The following is an 18013-nucleotide window of genomic DNA, read 5'->3' as shown; positions in this document are numbered from 1 at the left end:
TTCAGGAACATGTATTAAGCGAGGTATTTAGGGATTATACAATAACCGCATATGTATCACTCCTATAGGGACCATGAAGGCAAGATTAATTACAGCATGCACAGAACCATTTAAAGAATCATTCTTCCCACACTCCACATGAGCACTGAATGGGGAAAAACCATAATGTGTGGTACAACAATGTACTTTGTCGGACAAACCCACAGTGGTTTATACAGTGTGCATGGAGACATGGAATCAGTTGACAGTAGTGGTAATGGTTCATATTGATTCCCATTTCTCTGTTTCAGTAGGTGATCTTATGCCTCTAATTATTTTTTCATTGCTATCTTAACTTGCATTCTTCAATTCAGTTTATTAACCCTTCTTATCTCTTTGTATTAGGGCAAATGTACAGTTAACTTTTAAGGAATTTGTATTTTCAATTTATCAACTGGAGTTTTGTTTCATATGCAGCAGAAATGTTACAAATTATTTGTTTCAGTTTTGCTGTTTCACAGGTGCCCTGAAAAAAATAAAAGATCGCGAAAGTGTCTTAATGACAACCGATGGCCTCATATTGACAAGACAGCTGGTTGCCTTGCAGAGGGCAGGGCTTGACGGTCTGAACATCTGCTTAGACACCCTGCAGTCCCAATGCTACAACCAGATCATGAGGAGGAAAGGCTGGGAGCGTGCCATGGCTGGCATAGATCTAGCCTTGCAACTTGAATACGACCCTGTGAAGGTATTACTAGTGCAGCTGTCATCGCATGCAGACTTTCATAAGCAAGAGATATAAATCTGTTGTTAAGAATATCAATACAAGAATCACCATTTTAAAGCAGTACGCCCTCACCCTCGACTCCATCCCCGCTCCCACCCTCACCCCTGTCTCCACACTGCAGCTGAAAGTGAAGGAAGGTATATTAAGACAGAAGAAGTAAATTTTAGCTGAAGATGCTAACAGTTTCGTAGTTTATACAACATAAAAAAGTATGCCTTGCAAGTTTACCTATTAAATATCTTATATTTTCCTCCCAAGAGAGTCTTATGAGACTCAAGATCTTTACAGTTTCTCTTTTTTTCTTTTGTGTCTTTAGTTTAAAATAAGTTTCCTCTATTGTGGTGTTGTTTTGAAAAAAATACTCAATTGTTTGGAAAAATTATTCTTAATTCTGTAGTCACACTTTTGTTGTGTCTAAGTACTACTGGTTTCAGTAGCGAGTACCAGCATCAGTTCATCTTATTATCAAAAATTTCTTTGCAAAATAAAAGCTGACCACTGTGGCCGAGCGGTTCTAGGCACTTCAGTCCGGAACCATGCTGCTGCTACGGTCGCAGGTTCGAATCCTGCCTCAGGCAGGGATGTCCTTAGGTTAGTTAGGTTTAAGTACTTCTAAGTCTGGGGGACTGATGACCTCAGATGTTAAGTCCCATAGTGCTTAGAGCCATTTGAACCATTTTGCAAAATAAAAAGCTTCTGTACAACTGCAAACTAGACATACCATTTTCAGGGTGCAGTTCACATCTATTGAAAGCACAACAGTGACCTTTACTTTTAGTAGATAAGACACCTACTGGGGTAAGTGACTTGATGAATGCACACAAGAAGTTGTCATTTATTCCATATGTAGCTGCCATGCAGAATCATATTTTGTATTAGTTTGTCCTTACTCTTCCAAAAGGTTAAACCTTGTCTCTGCAGCCACAGCTTCCTCTCTTCAGCAGTTGTTTTCATCTCCATGTGTGAAGAAAATCCCATTCATTGATCATATTGTTTAAGTAGGATGTTCTCAGTCATCCCCTTGTTTTCTTACCTATGATTTTGCCTTCAGAAATGTTTTTTAAAAGATTACCATCTCCAGTTAAGTGTCCAGTGTATTTTGCTTTGCTCTGGCCTATAACTTTCAGTGGTTCCTTCTTCTCTCCTATTTCCTTTAATTTTTCTGTCAATGCAGCTAGTTCTTGTACTTCTCCTCCAGAACCACATTTCAGCAGGTTTGAGGTGAGCTTCCTTTGGCTTTTCTAATGTACAGATTTTGCATCTGTGTGTCAGAACACTCCACACAAAGGTCTTTACAAATATTTTCTTAATGTGGGAGCTGATATGTTTATTCAGTTGCAGCTTCTTCTTATTTTGGAAGGAACTCTTCACCTGTGCTATTCTTTTCTTGAATGCCTTGAAATATTGATTGTTTTCTTGCAAAATGCTACTGAGATAGTGAATTTCAGTTCCTTTCTTGAGTTGCTCATTGCCTGTTCTTGCGTCAGTCCTGCCTCCACCTCCTTTCTTGTCTGTAGCCATAAATTTTGTCTTCTTTGTATTCATTTTTAGCTTTAGTTTTACCATTTCTTGATTTAAGGCCTGAAACATTTTATTTAGTTCCTACTCTGATTTACTATTGTGATGTCGTCAGTCTGCAGTGTATATGCATGCAATTAAGTCTCCATATCGACATCATGCTCCAAAAACCACCTAACTGTGTGTGACAGGGGGTACGTCTCATGCCACCAACTGACACCCTCTGCCTTGTTCCACTTGTGAACAGTGTTTGGGAAGAATGACTGTCACTACGCTTCTGTATTATCTCTAACTTCTCAAATTTTCTTCTCGTGATCATTTCGTGAATTGTATATGAGAGAAACTATTATGTTGTCAGACTCTTCTCGGAAACTACTCTCTCGAAACATGGGTAGTAAATCTTTCCGTGATGCACAACTGCTCTCTTATGGCATCTACCACTGGAGTTGCTGAGCATCTCTGTAATGATCTCACAGTGACTAAATGATTCTGTGACAAAACACTCCGCACTTCATTGGATCTTCTTTCTCTCTTCTGTCAGTCGTACAGGGTAAGGACACAGGGGTAATTTACATTCACTTAAGATTCTTCCTGTGGATGTTAGTCTGGCATCTGCTTTTCTATTGCTGTTTTGTGTGATCATTCCGCTTTAAGGTTGCTCTGAATAGTTACTTCTAGATATTTTGTGGTAGATTCTGTTTCCAGCAATTTGTCATTAATAGTGTAGTTGTACAGTATTGGATTTCTTTTCCTGTGTGTGTGTGTGTGTGTGTGTGTGTGTGTGTGTGTGTGTGATATGTTACATTTATTTATGTGCAGGGTCAACTGCCAGAGCCTGCATCATTCACCAATCCTTTGCAGGTCATTGTGCAAATTGATACTGTCTTCTGTTGTTGACACTTTCTTATGGACAAGTGTAATACCTGTGAACAATATTAAGGAGCCTCTGACACTTTCTACTGGATCATTTATATACATTGTAAATGTAATGGCCCTATCACATTTCCTTGGAGTATTCCAGAAATTACCTTTTGATTCTTGTCATCTTTTCTTTGTTGTTGTTATTACTTCCTTGATGAACATATTAAGGAAGTAAGGTGATAGAAGGCACCCGTCTCTCACTGCCCTTCTGGTTTTCCTTCTTTCATATCCGGTTCAGTACTCTGACTTTTGTATATACTCAAAATTAATCATCTGTCCTTCCAGTTTGGACATTACTTTAAGGAATGATGATATAATGGTAATCTGTTTATTAAACAATATTTTAATGATACACTATGCTTTCTGATCATATAGTGGCTTGATGATGGAATTTGATACTGAAATTAGTAATCATTAGACAAAATAAAAGTGAAGCTATAATAAAAGAAAGTAATATTTTGGATCATGTCAGTCGTTGTTCCAAACAACTGCATGTCAGGAATAGGTTCAAATGGCTCTGAGCACTATGCAACTTAACTTCTGAGGTCATCAGTCGCCTAGAACTTAGAACTAATTAAACCTAACTAACCTAAGGACATCACACACATCCATGCCCGAGGCAGGATTCGAACCTGCGAACGTAGCTGTCACTCGGTTCCAGACTGTAGCGCCTAGAACCGCATGGCCACTCCGGCTGCCTAGGAATAGGTACTAAATTATTTGTCCGCTGATGACCTCACAGCTTAGAACACTAAAAAACAAATGTTAATTGTTTGTTATGTGCCCTGGTAGAGTGTACAACTGTTTACAGCTCACGATTGGTTGTTGGAGCTTGGGCGTTACTCACATAGTGTATTTGGTGCACAGTGCAGAAAAAGGCAGTGTCCAGAAAAGTAAACAAATGTAAAGGCAAAAGTTTCATGACAGGATGTTGTGTCACCATACTTGGAAGACAATTATAGCCAAAGACAGAAATTTAAAAGAAACTGGCTCATTTGAGCTGTGGAGACCTAGTCGAGGATTCTCAGTAGATAATTGTTAGCACAGTAGAATTTATAAAGAGACAATGTCAGTTCATGTGAGGGAAGGTTGATTGGTAAGTACCTATCAGCTTTCTCATAAAACTCACAATTTGAAGAATACACATCAAGGAAAAGGTAGAAGTCCAACAGTGTCAAATCTAGACAATAATATCGATCATCCAACAGTTTTGCAAAATCCCTAGTTGTACTTACTTTACTTACTTACTTACTAACTTACTCAGATTTGCTGTGTACCATACAAGGAACTGGTTTCACAGAGTTCACTCGATCAGCTGCCAAGTTCTCACCTTCCTCCAAGTTTGTGTCCATGCATTGAAGATTCATTGCAAAAGTTCCAGGTGTTAAAAGGTCTTCCTGTACATCTGTATCTGTCCATTGATTTCCACAACAGTGTTGATTTTGGGATTCTTCCACCTTACATGTGTAGAACATAACCTGCAATCTTCAGTCTTCTTTCAACAATAATTTTGTGCAGGCTGTGTAGACCTCGTATTCTCAGCACTACATCGTTTGTAACTTGGTCGGGTTAACATCTTCAGAATTCATCTCTAGCATTGTTGGTGAAAAATATGGAGACTGTGTGCTGATTTTACTGACATTTTCCAAGTCTCACAAATATAAACAATAAAGGAGTACAGGCAAAGCTTTGTTGACATATTACAGACCTAATTGCCATATGGACTGATTTTCCAGTTCTGCTGGTGATTTCTGCATCTGTGACCTCATTATTACATATAAAGCTACCGAGATATGGCAATCTGTCAACATCTTGTAGTATCTTCTATTGCACTGTAATCGGGGAAGAGACGAGTAATTTCCACTTACTTTGCACATTCTGTTTGCCTTATCTCTATTAATTTTCAGCCGTACACAATAGGGCATTTAATGAGAAAGCAGATAAAAATTAACTTGATGCCTTCCAAGGTGACGGTCTCTACTAAGTCTCTACTCCTTCAAGTCTGACTATGTAAGTGTAGACCAGAGATGGTTTAAATTCAGAGAAATAGTATCGACATCAATTAAGAGATATATACCAAATAAATTGAATGGATACCAAATAAATTAAAAGGGTGGTGCACAAAATATGTCAAAACTCAGCTGCAGAAGCAATGAAAAAAAGCATGTCAAAATTTAAAAGAATGCAAAATCTCCAAGATTAGCGATGTTTTACTGAAGCTCGAAACTTAGGGTGGGTTTCAGTGGAAGATGTGTTTAATAATTCCCATAGTGAAACTTCGTTTTGAAATCTGGAAGAAAATCCAAAGAGGTTCTGGTTGAATGTATAGTACACCAATGGCAAGACACAACCAATACCTTCACTGCGCAATAGCTGTGGTAATGTTACTGATGACAGTGCTACTAAAGTAGAGTTACTAAACACGGATTTCTGAAATTTCTTCACCAAAGACAACAAAGTAAATATTGCAGTATTCAAATCAAGAACAACTGCAACTGTGAGTAACTTAGTAGTAGCTCTCCTCAGTGTCATAAACCATTTATGTTTCTTTCAGAGAATGTTGATACAATAGCTCCATTAGAAATCATATATAGCCGCTCATTTGATAAAGATCCATACCTAGAGACTGAAAAGTTGCTCAGGTCACACCAATGCTCAAGAAAGAAAAGAGGAGTAATCTACTAAATAACAGACTCATATCACTAATGTTGATTTGCATTAGGATTTTGGAACATATATTGTGTTTGAATATTTTGAATTATCTCAAAGGTAATGATTCATTGATAAATAGCTAAGATAGATTCAGAAATATCGACCTTTTAAAACACAGCTAGCTCTTTAGTCACACAAAGTAATAAGTGCTGTCGACTGGGGATCTCAAATTGATTCCATATTTGTAGATTTCCAGAAGACTTTTTGAAACAGTTCCTCACAAGCATTTTCTAATCATATTGTGTGCCTATGGAGTATTGTCTGAGTTGTACAACTGGATGTGTGGTTTCCTGTCAGAAAGGTCACAGTTCATAGCAATTGATGGAAAATCGTCAAGTAAAACAGAAGTGATATCTGACATTCCTCAAGGAAGTGTTATAGACCACCTGCTGTTGCCGATCTACATTAACAATTTAAGAGAGAATCTGAGCAGTCCTCTTAGATGATGCTATCATTTACAGTCTCGCAAATCATTTACTGTCTTGTAAAGTGATCAGATGATCAAAATGAACTGCAAAATGATTTAGGCTACCTATCCATATGATGCAAAAAGTGGTAACTGACCTTAAATAATAAAAATTTTTATGTCATCTGCACGAGTAGTAAAAGGCATCTACTAAATTTTGTTTACATGATAATTCACACAGATCTAAAGGCTGTGAAGTCTACTGAATACTTAGGAATTACATTTACAAATAACTTAAATTGGAATGCTCACATAGATAATGCGGTGGCAAAGCAAACAAAAGACTGTGATTTAATAGTAAAACATTTAGAAGATTAGGATTACTAAAGAGACTATCTACAACTATACTTGTCTGTCCTCTTTTGGAGTATTCTGCATGGTGTGGGATCCTTACCAGATTGGACTGACAGAGGACATCATTTAAAAGTTCAAAGAAAGGCAGCTCATTTTGTATTATTGGGAAACAGGAAAGTGCATGCCACAGATATCACATGTGAATTGGGGTGGCAGTCATTAAAGCAAAAGCATTTTGCTGGAGCAGGTTCTTAAAATTTCAATCATCAACTTTCTCCTCCGAATGTGAAAATATTTTGTTAGAGCCCTCTTACATAGGGAAAAATGATCATTGTAATGAAATAAGAGAAATCAGAGCTTGTACGGAAATATTGAAGTGTTTGTTTTTCCTCAAATGCTGTAGGGGAGTGGAATGGTAGATAAATAGGTTGAGGGTGGTTCTCTGAACCCTCTGCCAGCATTCAATTGTGAATTACAGACTAGTCATGCAGATATAGATAATGTAGATAGGCTTTCAATATTGTGCACCTATTCTCCAATTTTATACATTGCTCAAATACTTTCGTGGCGCTTTGGAGTGACCCCTTTAAAATAAAAATTTACCAGTCTTCTTAATATGTATTTTGGTAATGAGGTTGATAAGAAGTTACAACAATACTTTCTTATTACTCCCCAGTTTTGGGTTTTATTAATGAACAAAATCGCCACAGTGTTCCACAACAATTACGGGTTGAAGTTTCCTGCTGATGGAACCAATATGATTTTCTGTGTTTCTGAGCATACAGGTTGTGTACGCTGTTTGGAGTCTGGTGTATGCTGAATCAAATGTTTTTATTGTTGTGATCTTCCATCTGAAGATTGGTTTCATGGAGTTGCCCATGCTAGCCTATCCTGTGTGACCCTCTTCACCTCTGCGTAACTACTACAGCGTACAATAACTTGAACTTGCTTACTGCAGTCAGTTTTTGGTCTCCTACAGTTGTTACCCCCATTATATTCACAGATGACCACATATTGTGGAAATTGCATATTGTAATGTAGGATGCAATAATAACGTACGGAAAGTTTCTGTTGAAAATTACGAATTATTTAGGAATAAAGGAGATGGCTCACCAAAAGGCAGAAGCACTGTCTCATTGATAGGCACACGAACAAAAGGTTTGTAGAATGAGATTTTCACTGTGCAGTGGAGTGTGCACTGATATGAAACTTCGTGGCAGATTAAAAGTGTGTGCCGGACTAAGAGTCAAACTTGGGACCTTTGCCTTTTGTGGGCAAGTGCTCTACCATCTGAGCTATCCATGCATGACTCACGACCCGTACTCACAGCTTTACTTCCACCAGTACCTCGTCTTCTACCTTCCAAGCTAAAAGGTACGTTGCTTGGCGAGCTTCCAGAATGCACTTTCTTTTTCTAGCTGTAGGGAAAACATGCGCGCGCGTGCACACACACACACACACACACACACACACACACACACACTCACTCACATGCACATGCATGTCTCCTTATGTTGTGGTCGCTCAACTGCCAGCTCTTTACTGGCCCATGGTGAGTGTTCTGGAGTGAGGTAGGGCTTTAGAGTGGGGTAGGATGGGGTGGGTTGAGGCAATGTGAGGGATGGAGAGAGATGGGAGGGGTTTGGAGGGCAGCATTTAGTGGCTCGTGGGAGAGTGGGGAGCCATCTGTGGGTTAGCTAGGGGTGCAGGTAGAGGGGTCAGGCGACAGACAGCTGGGCACTCATAGACTAGGGTGTGACATGAGATAACAGCACACAACTAGCTGATTGGGAAGGGGGGAGAGGGGGGGGAGGGGGGGCAGGGGCGTGTGTGTGTGTGGGGGGGGGGGGGGGAGGGGGCAGGGGGGCTGGTAGTTAACTTGGATTTAGGCCAGGAAGCAAAGGATGTGCTGTAAGTATGGCTACGAATGTTGAGTATTCTTAAATAAGATCAGCTGGTGGCAATGTATTGGAAAGTAACTGGCACACAAAGTGCAATTTTGGCTCCTTTTTCTTTGTGAATTTTAAATAGTCTGCAGAGCAAATTGAATTAGGAGGATCAGGCATTTGTGTGGGTCTAGGAAAGTAAATTGTAGAGCCAGATAAAAGGCGCGCAAGACAGGAGGGGTACTACTGCTCATCACTGCTGTATCGTGCTACTAGTACATGTCAGTGTGAGTGCACCGAGAGTGGTGTTGCCGTACATGCGTCTTTAAATTGGTCACCCACTGATCATTGCAGGCTGGCTGCTGGATTCTGTCTCTGGGAGCCAAGCGTGTGGCGCGGTCGCTGCCATGCCATCTGCTGGTGACTCGCACATATATTAGTGTGGAACAGTGCTGACTGATTCTCTGTGTGATTCTAGTTTGTAATGTGCACATCAGTGTTCTGTGTCTTGTTGAGTCCTTAGAGGCATATTGTTCGGAGGTTATTATTAAAGCCATATTTGTGCGACTTGGATCACACTTCAGTATTACTTGGTTATTACATCACCACAAACATATGGACCGGGAATGTACATGCTTTGACAGTTTGCTACGTCTCTCTCTTCTAGGACTGACATGGTAGCTGCCTTGCATTTCTTAATGACTCTGACCTTGTCAACCACAAACCGAATCTTAGTACAGTCATGATTTCCCTGAAGAGATTACATGACAGCAGAGACTTGTAAAATTGTGTTACCCATTTCTCTAGCCAGTGAAGATTCATTCTGTACCTTCAGATACAGTGTCATGTAGGAGTAGAACAGCAAGAAATACGTAGCTCCTCTAACCGTAATGACAGTTTATCACCTCCCAACACTACATGTGCCAATGTTTCAGTGCATTTTTGAATATGTTTGTTAACAGATTCATCAACACAACAAAAATTTACGATCTCAGTAGCATCTTATTTCTTAACTCATACTTTACTATTCATCAGAATCTTCATCGCTGCTCTTTGATTCGTCAGAGCTCCCTGCCGTACTTTGTTTTATTTCATAGTCAGAATTAGGTGAAATACCACCTACCGTATTTACTCAAATCTAAGCTGCACTCAAACCTGAAAAATGAGACTCGAAATAAAGGAAGGAAAAAAAAAATTCCCGAATCTAAGCCGCACCTGAAATTTGAGACTCAAAGTTCAAGGGGAGAGAAAAGTTTTAGGCTGCACCTCCAAATCGAAACAAAGTCGGTCCATTGTAATATGAGACACAATTTAGGTCGAATGAATGACGATACAGCTACAGTAGTTTGGTTCGAGTCGTAAGCTTAGCACTTAAGCTTTACCAGGTAGCCTTTGCTATGCGTCAGGCCCTCCGTCCGTATTTATACTGGTACCCTTCCTTTTTCACGTGCTTCGTCTGGTTTGAATCAATTGCTTATTTTGCTTTGATCTGATAAGTGCCGTTTTCCTTGTTTTAGGCGTTTATGTCACTCTAAGCTGAAAATACATTACTGTACTGTGTCATGCATTGTTTGTCGCATTCTGATAGTGCGTGTTTGCGGCCTGTCGTCACTCGCGGCATGGCTTGCTTTTATGCACGCTACCACCGCCTACAATTAAAAAAAAAAAAAAAAAAAAAAGAGAGAGAAATCATCTCATTAGCGAAACAATGGCAAGAGACTATTTGTTGTTACTTACACTGCTGCTTTCTTTGATAATGATCAACAAGAACCAAATAATAGACTGCGTATGATAGAACATGTTCTGAACGAGAGTTAGGCGAAAATTTATCTCCGTTTGAAAATCTTTGCGGCCGCTTCTTTAGTACATCAAATTCTGCACAGAAATTAGAGTCATCTTAGATTTAAAAATCTAGTCAGTTGCCGTGCTTCAGTTCTGACTGTATCACTATTAGGCATAAGAATAATACGAATATAAACATGACACGATACGTATATTCTTCCACATTTGCTGATGTCTCACTCTAGTTTCGTAGTTTATCAGGCAGACAGGATTTAAATAAGATAGCAGCAAACACGAAAGAATACGTGGCAACATGTTTATATTCGTATTACTCTTATGATGAAGAGAATACTGCATGTGATTCACATTTCATCAGGTTCCTATAAGCAACCATCTCTTCTCACAGGTAGGAAAAAATTCAGAACGTAGAGTTGGCCATATTGACAAACATCTGAAACAGTCTTGCCAGTCGGATTTTCGTAATACATTGAAGTTCTGCTACATTCGAAGATGAACAATACGGAATTTATATTTACTTCGTTGGATAATGTGTGAAAATCGTCTTCCACCTTTTTTTTTTAATTTATTTACTGACGCAGAGGTTTTGGCGCAAGTATTTATCTTTGTGCCTACGAAGCATGCCTGTGTTGCGCTACATATATTCGACGGCAAAAGTTAGTTGTGGCAGCACCTACCGACATTTTTCAGAACTTCCACTTGCTTTACACTCGATTCTAAGCCGCAGGCGGTTTTTTGGATTACAAAAACCAGAAAAAATGGGGCTTACATTTGAGTAAATACGGTACATCCTCTCCTTTGGATTCAACTTCTTAAGTATTATCTTTCAAGTCAACACCTGCTAATCTGTGAGACCGAAATGATGAGCCATACTACTCTATTTCACTGTGCCTGTTTGTTTCATTTGTATAACATTTTATTCCATCATAGATGCTGCACTTACAGTTTCATATATGCATTGCAGCAGCAGACACAATAAAAGTAGCAATCAGCAGTGCTTAGTTTGTGAATGGGTAAAAAATATGCCGTTGTCCCAGTTCCACATATCCCCAAAATTTGATTCTGCCAAATTCTGTACTCTCTGAAATCGAATGTTTAATCCAAAGATGAAAGTGAACAAGTTTGATGCAGTATTGCTAATATTGTTTATTACTCATCTTGCTGGATGAAGTGCATACTGTGTCCTTTCTGAAAGGTTTGCAGAAGTAATGCACATACCAGTTTTCTAAAAACTTACATTGAGATTGTGCTCTCCTTCCTCTTGTACAAATTAGTAGAGCCCTTCGGATTACTCCACAATATGCCTCTTGGCAAGGTGGTAACGACAGTATTATGAAAAGGATAGATTGGCACTCACTGTATAGTGTAGATGTTGTGTTGCAGGCAGGGGAAAAAAAAAAAAAAATACACCACCCATTAAACACGTAAGCTTTTGGTGCAAACCTCCCCCCCCCCCCCTTCCCACACACACACGCACACACACACACACACACACACACACACACACATGCGCGCAAATGCAGATCACACATACATGACCACGGTCTCTGGCTGCTAGGGCCAGACTGGGAGCAACTGCGCATCATGGGAGAAACAACAGTCATATGTGTGTGTGTGTGTGTGTGTGTGTGTGTGTGTGTGTGTGTGTGTTTTGTCCACTTACGAAGAAGACTTTCTGATCGAATGCTTACGTGTTTAGTAGTCTTTTTGTTGTGCTTGTCTGTGACCTAACATTTCCTGTGTACAGTGAATAGCAATGGATCTTTTTTATAATATGGTCATTATTCCAGCCTAGATTTTCTATTGTTTGTTTCCTTTTAAGACCTTATAGAGACAGTTACTGAGAATTTCTTTTTTCTTATTGGAGAAAAGTAAAACCATATGGGGGCAGACGTAGATTGTGAATGAATATGGAATAGAGTATTTTTATTCTCCCTGTATGCAGTGTCAATAACGTCACCTCACACACTTCATTTCTGGCAGCACCTCCTCCTCAACACATGACTGTCCCCCACCACCTCACCATAGTCTTCAAGTTACATCCTATAGCACTTCTGGGTGGACAAATAGATGAAGGATGTAGTTTAAAACAGTATAACTAAACTTAAAAGCCGAACTGCCCTTTTATAGAGCCTGCCATCATTATTTAAACATACTAAACAACATCAAAACAGTCAAAAGAAATTGTTTTTCAAAAGAGCAGAAAATTGTAGTGAAATTCATGAAAGGATTGTTTTAAATTGTTATATCTTAAATCTGTCAGCATTTCCCAAGATTTTCTGGCTTAATTAAGACTAGGTCATGCCACCACAGTGGTCAAACAGTGGACTTGCCTTCGAGAGGACAACGGACCCGAGTCCCACCGGGCCACCAAAATTTGGGTTTTCCTTGATTTCCCTAAATGATTTAAGACAAATTCTGGGATGGTTCCTTTGAAAAAGATGACATTCAGCTGAGGAAGCTACACAGTGCTGGTGGAAGCACGAGTATTTCAGAGCACACCATCCATTGCACATTGTTAAACATAGGGCTCTGCTGCAGACAACCCCTGTATGTTCCCATGTTGACAACACAGTTGAATTACAATTTCTGTGGCTCAGGAGCATTGAGATTGGGCAGTGAATCAATAGAAATGTGTCATCTGGTTGAATCATTCGAGTTTCGCATTACACCTGCGTGACGGTTTTGTGCACATACACTGTCAACAGAGTGAATTGGTGCTTGAAAGGTGCACTTTGCTACAGACTTAGGCCAGTGGGAGCAATATTATGCTATGGAGGACATTCACCTGGTCTTCTATGGGTCCTGTGGTAGTAACTGAAGGCTCCATAACAGCTTTGTTCTGTGTGAACATTATTGTGCACTGTCCGCACCCTGTCCCTAATGAAGGTGACATGTTTCAACAATATGACTTTCAGTGTCACGAGGCCAGAATCAAATTCACCCCTTCTGAATCTGATGGAATACATCTGCAATGCTATCAGATACCAGTTCTGCACCCAGAAACCACTGATCTGCAATTTATGGGAATTACATGACCTGTGCTTAGACATGCGGTGCTGCATAATGCTGGGAACATACCTCACATAATGCTGGGAACATACCTGAAATTTGTTGAACTTGTCCCACACAAAATCACTGCTGTATTGTGTTCCAACAGTGGACAAACACATTATCAAACATGAGGTCATAGTGTTTTGTCTCATCAGTTTATATATTCAATGCTTGAATGAAAGGTGTGCTCTTTTCCTTTTTTCTGCCATTGCGTGTATGTGTAAAGCAGGATGTTCTACCATTTGGGCTTGTTTATATGATGGCTGTCAGTATTACCACCTGCACAGATACTAAATGCTCCTTTTGTGAAGACCTTTTATCTTGAGAACACTTTTAACTTTGTTTCACAAATGGCAGCACAGTTTCAAGAAAGCTTCTTAATTTCATGTAATAGTTAAAATAATACCTTCAGCAAAAGATGTGTGCGTTGGAGTGGGGAAAAAGATTGAAGATGTATGTAGTTTAATTTTCATAAATTGTTAAGAAGGTTAACAGCTTGGCATGCTAAGATAAATTCAGACATTCTCTAAAAAGAGAGAAAAAGATTAATTTAACAGAATCAGTGAGGTATAGAAATATAACAACAGACTTGTAGAACCATTATTTTGTAGGTTAGATTAGATTAGATTCAGCTTTTGTTCCAAGACCCAAAACAGTAGACGATTCTCATGGGTGAGTAACATGCCAGAAAGTATAACATAAAAAATATAAAACATTTGAATACCCTGATCATTTGTCAGGAGATTGTCAAACTAGGTGAATACAATACAAACTGGAACAGCTAATATTTTCAGAATTGATACGCTGTCAGACTGAAACATTGTTATGCACTATTAATAAATTTATCAAACAAAAAGTACATAATCTTGACTGTTATGGCAAAGTGCTCTCACAACTGAAATCTAACAGACATTCTTATTTAAGCTGGCCTAACAGCCACTGTTAAGATATTCATCTATCGAGTAGGATGAGTTATCTATCAAAAAGTCTTTCAAACTCTGTTTAAACCATGCTTTATCTGATACCAAGTTTTTAATGGTGTCTTTCTTCCACAGATAAATTGTGTTGTAATGCAAAGTTTTAATGAAGATGAAGTGTGCAGTTTTGTGGAGTTAACAAAAGAGAAAAATGTTGATGTAAGATTTATCGAGTACATGCCTTTCAGCGGCAACAAATGGAATGATGGGAAGATGGTCTCATTTTGTGAAATGCTCCAAATAATTAGAAAGCAGTGGCCTAATTTTGATCCTCTTCCCAATGGGCCCAATGATACCTCAAAGGTACGTGCAGTATTACGTATGAACATACATTGAAAATAATTTAATGTTTATGACTTACTACCAATCACAAGAATACTTCACATCTGCTGGTGGTATGAGAGATAGACTGGTTTAGTTACATATTTCTCATCCCATTCAGTAAGTCTGTCCTGGCCTGGGTTTCTCTGCAGCTTTTCTGCAACTCTCCCCATTTCCTAAACCTTGACAATCCTTTTCTTTCTTCCCTTTTCCTTCCCCTTATTGTTTCTGCCAGAAGAAGAAGCCACTGGCTCCGAAAGCTTACACATTTCCATAACTTTAAGGGGAGTTAGAAGGGGAAAACATTCTTTTTCACTTTTTCGGGTTTTTATCTGATTATAAAATTTGCCATTTTCCAAATAAAATGATATGTATATTACTTATAAACTTGTGTGAGAAGTATTTCATTTTATTTTCTAAAATATAATATACACCAGTTGAAATTGTTAAAATTTTTACATGCATTACTTCAAGACCTAATAAAATCGGTAATTTTTTATATACAGGGTAGTCCATTGATCGTGACCGGGCCAAATATCTCACGAAATAAGTGTCAAACGAAAAAACTACAAAGAACGAAATTTGTCTAGCTCGAAGGGGGAAACCAGCTGGCGCAATGGTTGGCCTGCTATAAGGCGCTGCCATAGCTCAAACTGATATCAACTGTGTTTTTTAAAATAGGAACCCCATTTTTTATTACATATTCGTGTAATACATAAAGAAATATGAATGTTTTAGTTGGACCACTTTTTTCAGTTTGTGATAGATGGCACTGTAATAGTCACAAACATATGTCTCATAATTTTAGACGAACAGTTGGTAACAGGTTGGTTTTTTAAATTAAAATACAGAACCTAGGTACATTTGAACATTTTATTTCGGTTGTTCCAATGTGATACATGTACCTTTGTGAACTTATCATTTGTGAGAACGCATGCTGTTACGGCGTGATTACCTGTGAATACCACATTAATGCAATAAATGCTCAAAATGATGTCTGTCAACCTCAATGCCTTTGGCAATACGTGTAATGACATTCCTCTCAACAGTGAGTAGTTTGCCTTCCGTAATGTTCGCACATGCATTGATAATGTACTGACGCATGTTGTCAGGCATTGTCGGTGGATCACGATAGCAAATATCCTTCAACTTTCCCCACAGAAAGAAATCCGGGGACGTCAGATCCGGTGAACGTGCGGGCCATGGTATGGTGCTTTGACGACCAATCCACCTGTCATGAAATGTGCTATTCAATACTGCTTCAACCGCACGCAAACTATGTGCCGGACATCCATCATGTTGGAAGTACATCGCCATTCTGTCATGCAGTGAAACATCTTGTAGTAACATTGGTAGAACATTACGCAGGAAATCTGCATACATTGCACCATTTAGATTGCCATGGATAAAATGGGGGCCAATTAACCTTCCTCCCTTAATGCCACACCATACATTAACTTGCCAAGGTCGCTGCTGTTCCACTTGTCGCTGCCATCGTAGATTTTCCGTTGTCCAATAGTGCATATTATGGCGGTTTAGGTTACCGCTGTTGGTGAATGATGCTTCATCGCTAAATAGAACACATGCAAAAAATCTTTCATCGTCTCGTAATTTCTCTTGTGCCCAGTGGCAGAACTGTTCATGACATTCAAAGTCATTGGCATGCAATTCCTGGTGCATTGAAATATGGTACGGGTGCAATCAATGTTGATGTAGCATTCTCAACACCGACGTTTTTGAGATTCCCAATTCTCGCGCAATTTGTCTGCTACTGATGTGTGGATTAGCTGCCCCAGCAGCTGAAACACCTACTAGGGCATCATCATTTGTTGCAGGTCATGGTTGATGTTTCACATGTGACTGGACACTTCCTGTTTCCTTAAATAATGTAACTATCCGGCGAATGGTCCCGACACTTCAATGATGTTGTCCAGGATACCGAGCAGCATACATAGCACACGCCCCTTGGGCATTTTGATCACAATAGCCATACATCAACACGATACCGACCTTTTCCGCAATGGGTAAACGGTCCATTTTAACACGGGTAATGTATCACGAAGCAAATACCGTCCGCACTGGCGGAAAGTTATGTGATACTACATACTTATATGTTTGTGACTATTACAGCAGCTGGCCGAAGTGGCCGAGCGGTGCTAGGCGCTACAGTCTGGAAACGCACGACCGCTACGGTCGCAGGTTCGAATCCTGCCTTGGGCATGGATGTGTGTAATGTCCTTAGGTTAGTTGGGTTTAAGTAGTTTTAAGTTCTAGGGGACTGATGACCTCAGAAGTTAAGTCCCATAGTGCTCAGAGCCATTTGAACCATTTTTGACTATTACAGCTTCATCTATCCCAAAGTGAAAAAGGGGTCCAGCTAAAACATTCACATTTCTTTACGTACTACATGAATATGTAATAAAAAATGGGGGCTCCTATTTTTAAAAAATGCAGTTGATATGAGTTTGACCTATGGCAGTGCCATTTAGCAGGCCAACCATAGCGCCATCTGGTTTCTCCCTTCAAGCTAGACGAATTTCGTTCTTTGTAGTTTTTTCATTTCATGCTTATTTCGTGAGATATTTGGCCCGGTCACTATCAATGGACTACCCTGTAGAAAGCTGTGGATTGCTGTGTTATAAAGGTTAAATTATGTGTTTGCATTGGTAGCACTGTCAAAAATAGTATCGTATCTTTTCATAGTATAAACATGCTTTGTATATCAAAGTGCTAACGTTTTTCCGAGGAGAAGTGATGAATAGACTGGTAAATCTCTCAAAAAGTATGACTCCAAAATGAAGTGTTTTTAAGAAATGTGGGTTTCATGGTAATAAATTTTTGAATAAAGAGAAACATTGTGTTCAGCATGTGGTGTGTGAAGTTGCAGACAATGAAATACTGGAAAACTCATGAGTATCTAGCGAAACACCCATTAGTGCTTCGAAGATTAAAATAAAACATAGTGATAACACAGTTATCTCAAAACAAAACTCATGTAAACGGTAGGTTAGGTTATATTCTGATACATTTACACATCCTAACAGGGGTGTTATGTGAATGTGTGTGCTGTATGTATGTGGAGGGCCAGTTAGTTTACATGAAGACATTGAGGTATCAAATGGACTAGCCAGGAAACTTACCATTAATTCTGCCATTTGTAAATACACTCATTCATTTTGGAATTCTGATAAGTGTAAAGATAATTATTTTGACGTAAATGTTAGGTGGTTTTATGGATTGAGAGCTATTGGCAAAGGACACACTGCAGCAGAAACAATGTGTGTCGTGATGTATATGC

The 18013-nt window shown here is 39.2% G+C and overlaps 1 protein-coding gene across 1 annotated transcript in view; it reads left to right on the top strand.

The window, feature by feature from the left end:
- Nucleotides 1-231: 231 nt before the first annotated feature.
- LOC124594720 (molybdenum cofactor biosynthesis protein 1-like) overlaps nucleotides 232-18013 on the top strand; it is a 62146-nt gene continuing 44364 nt past the window's right edge. Inside the window, exons 1-3 of the mRNA XM_047133089.1 lie at nucleotides 232-253; nucleotides 501-727; nucleotides 14473-14697. Coding sequence (XP_046989045.1) covers nucleotides 232-253; nucleotides 501-727; nucleotides 14473-14697 — 474 coding nt within the window. The remainder of the gene's footprint in view (nucleotides 254-500; nucleotides 728-14472; nucleotides 14698-18013) is intronic.

This window comes from Schistocerca americana, chromosome 2, assembly GCF_021461395.2.
Source record: "Schistocerca americana isolate TAMUIC-IGC-003095 chromosome 2, iqSchAmer2.1, whole genome shotgun sequence".
Lineage (NCBI taxonomy): Eukaryota > Metazoa > Arthropoda > Insecta > Orthoptera > Acrididae > Schistocerca > Schistocerca americana.
This window is presented reverse-complemented; position numbering and strand designations above follow the sequence as displayed.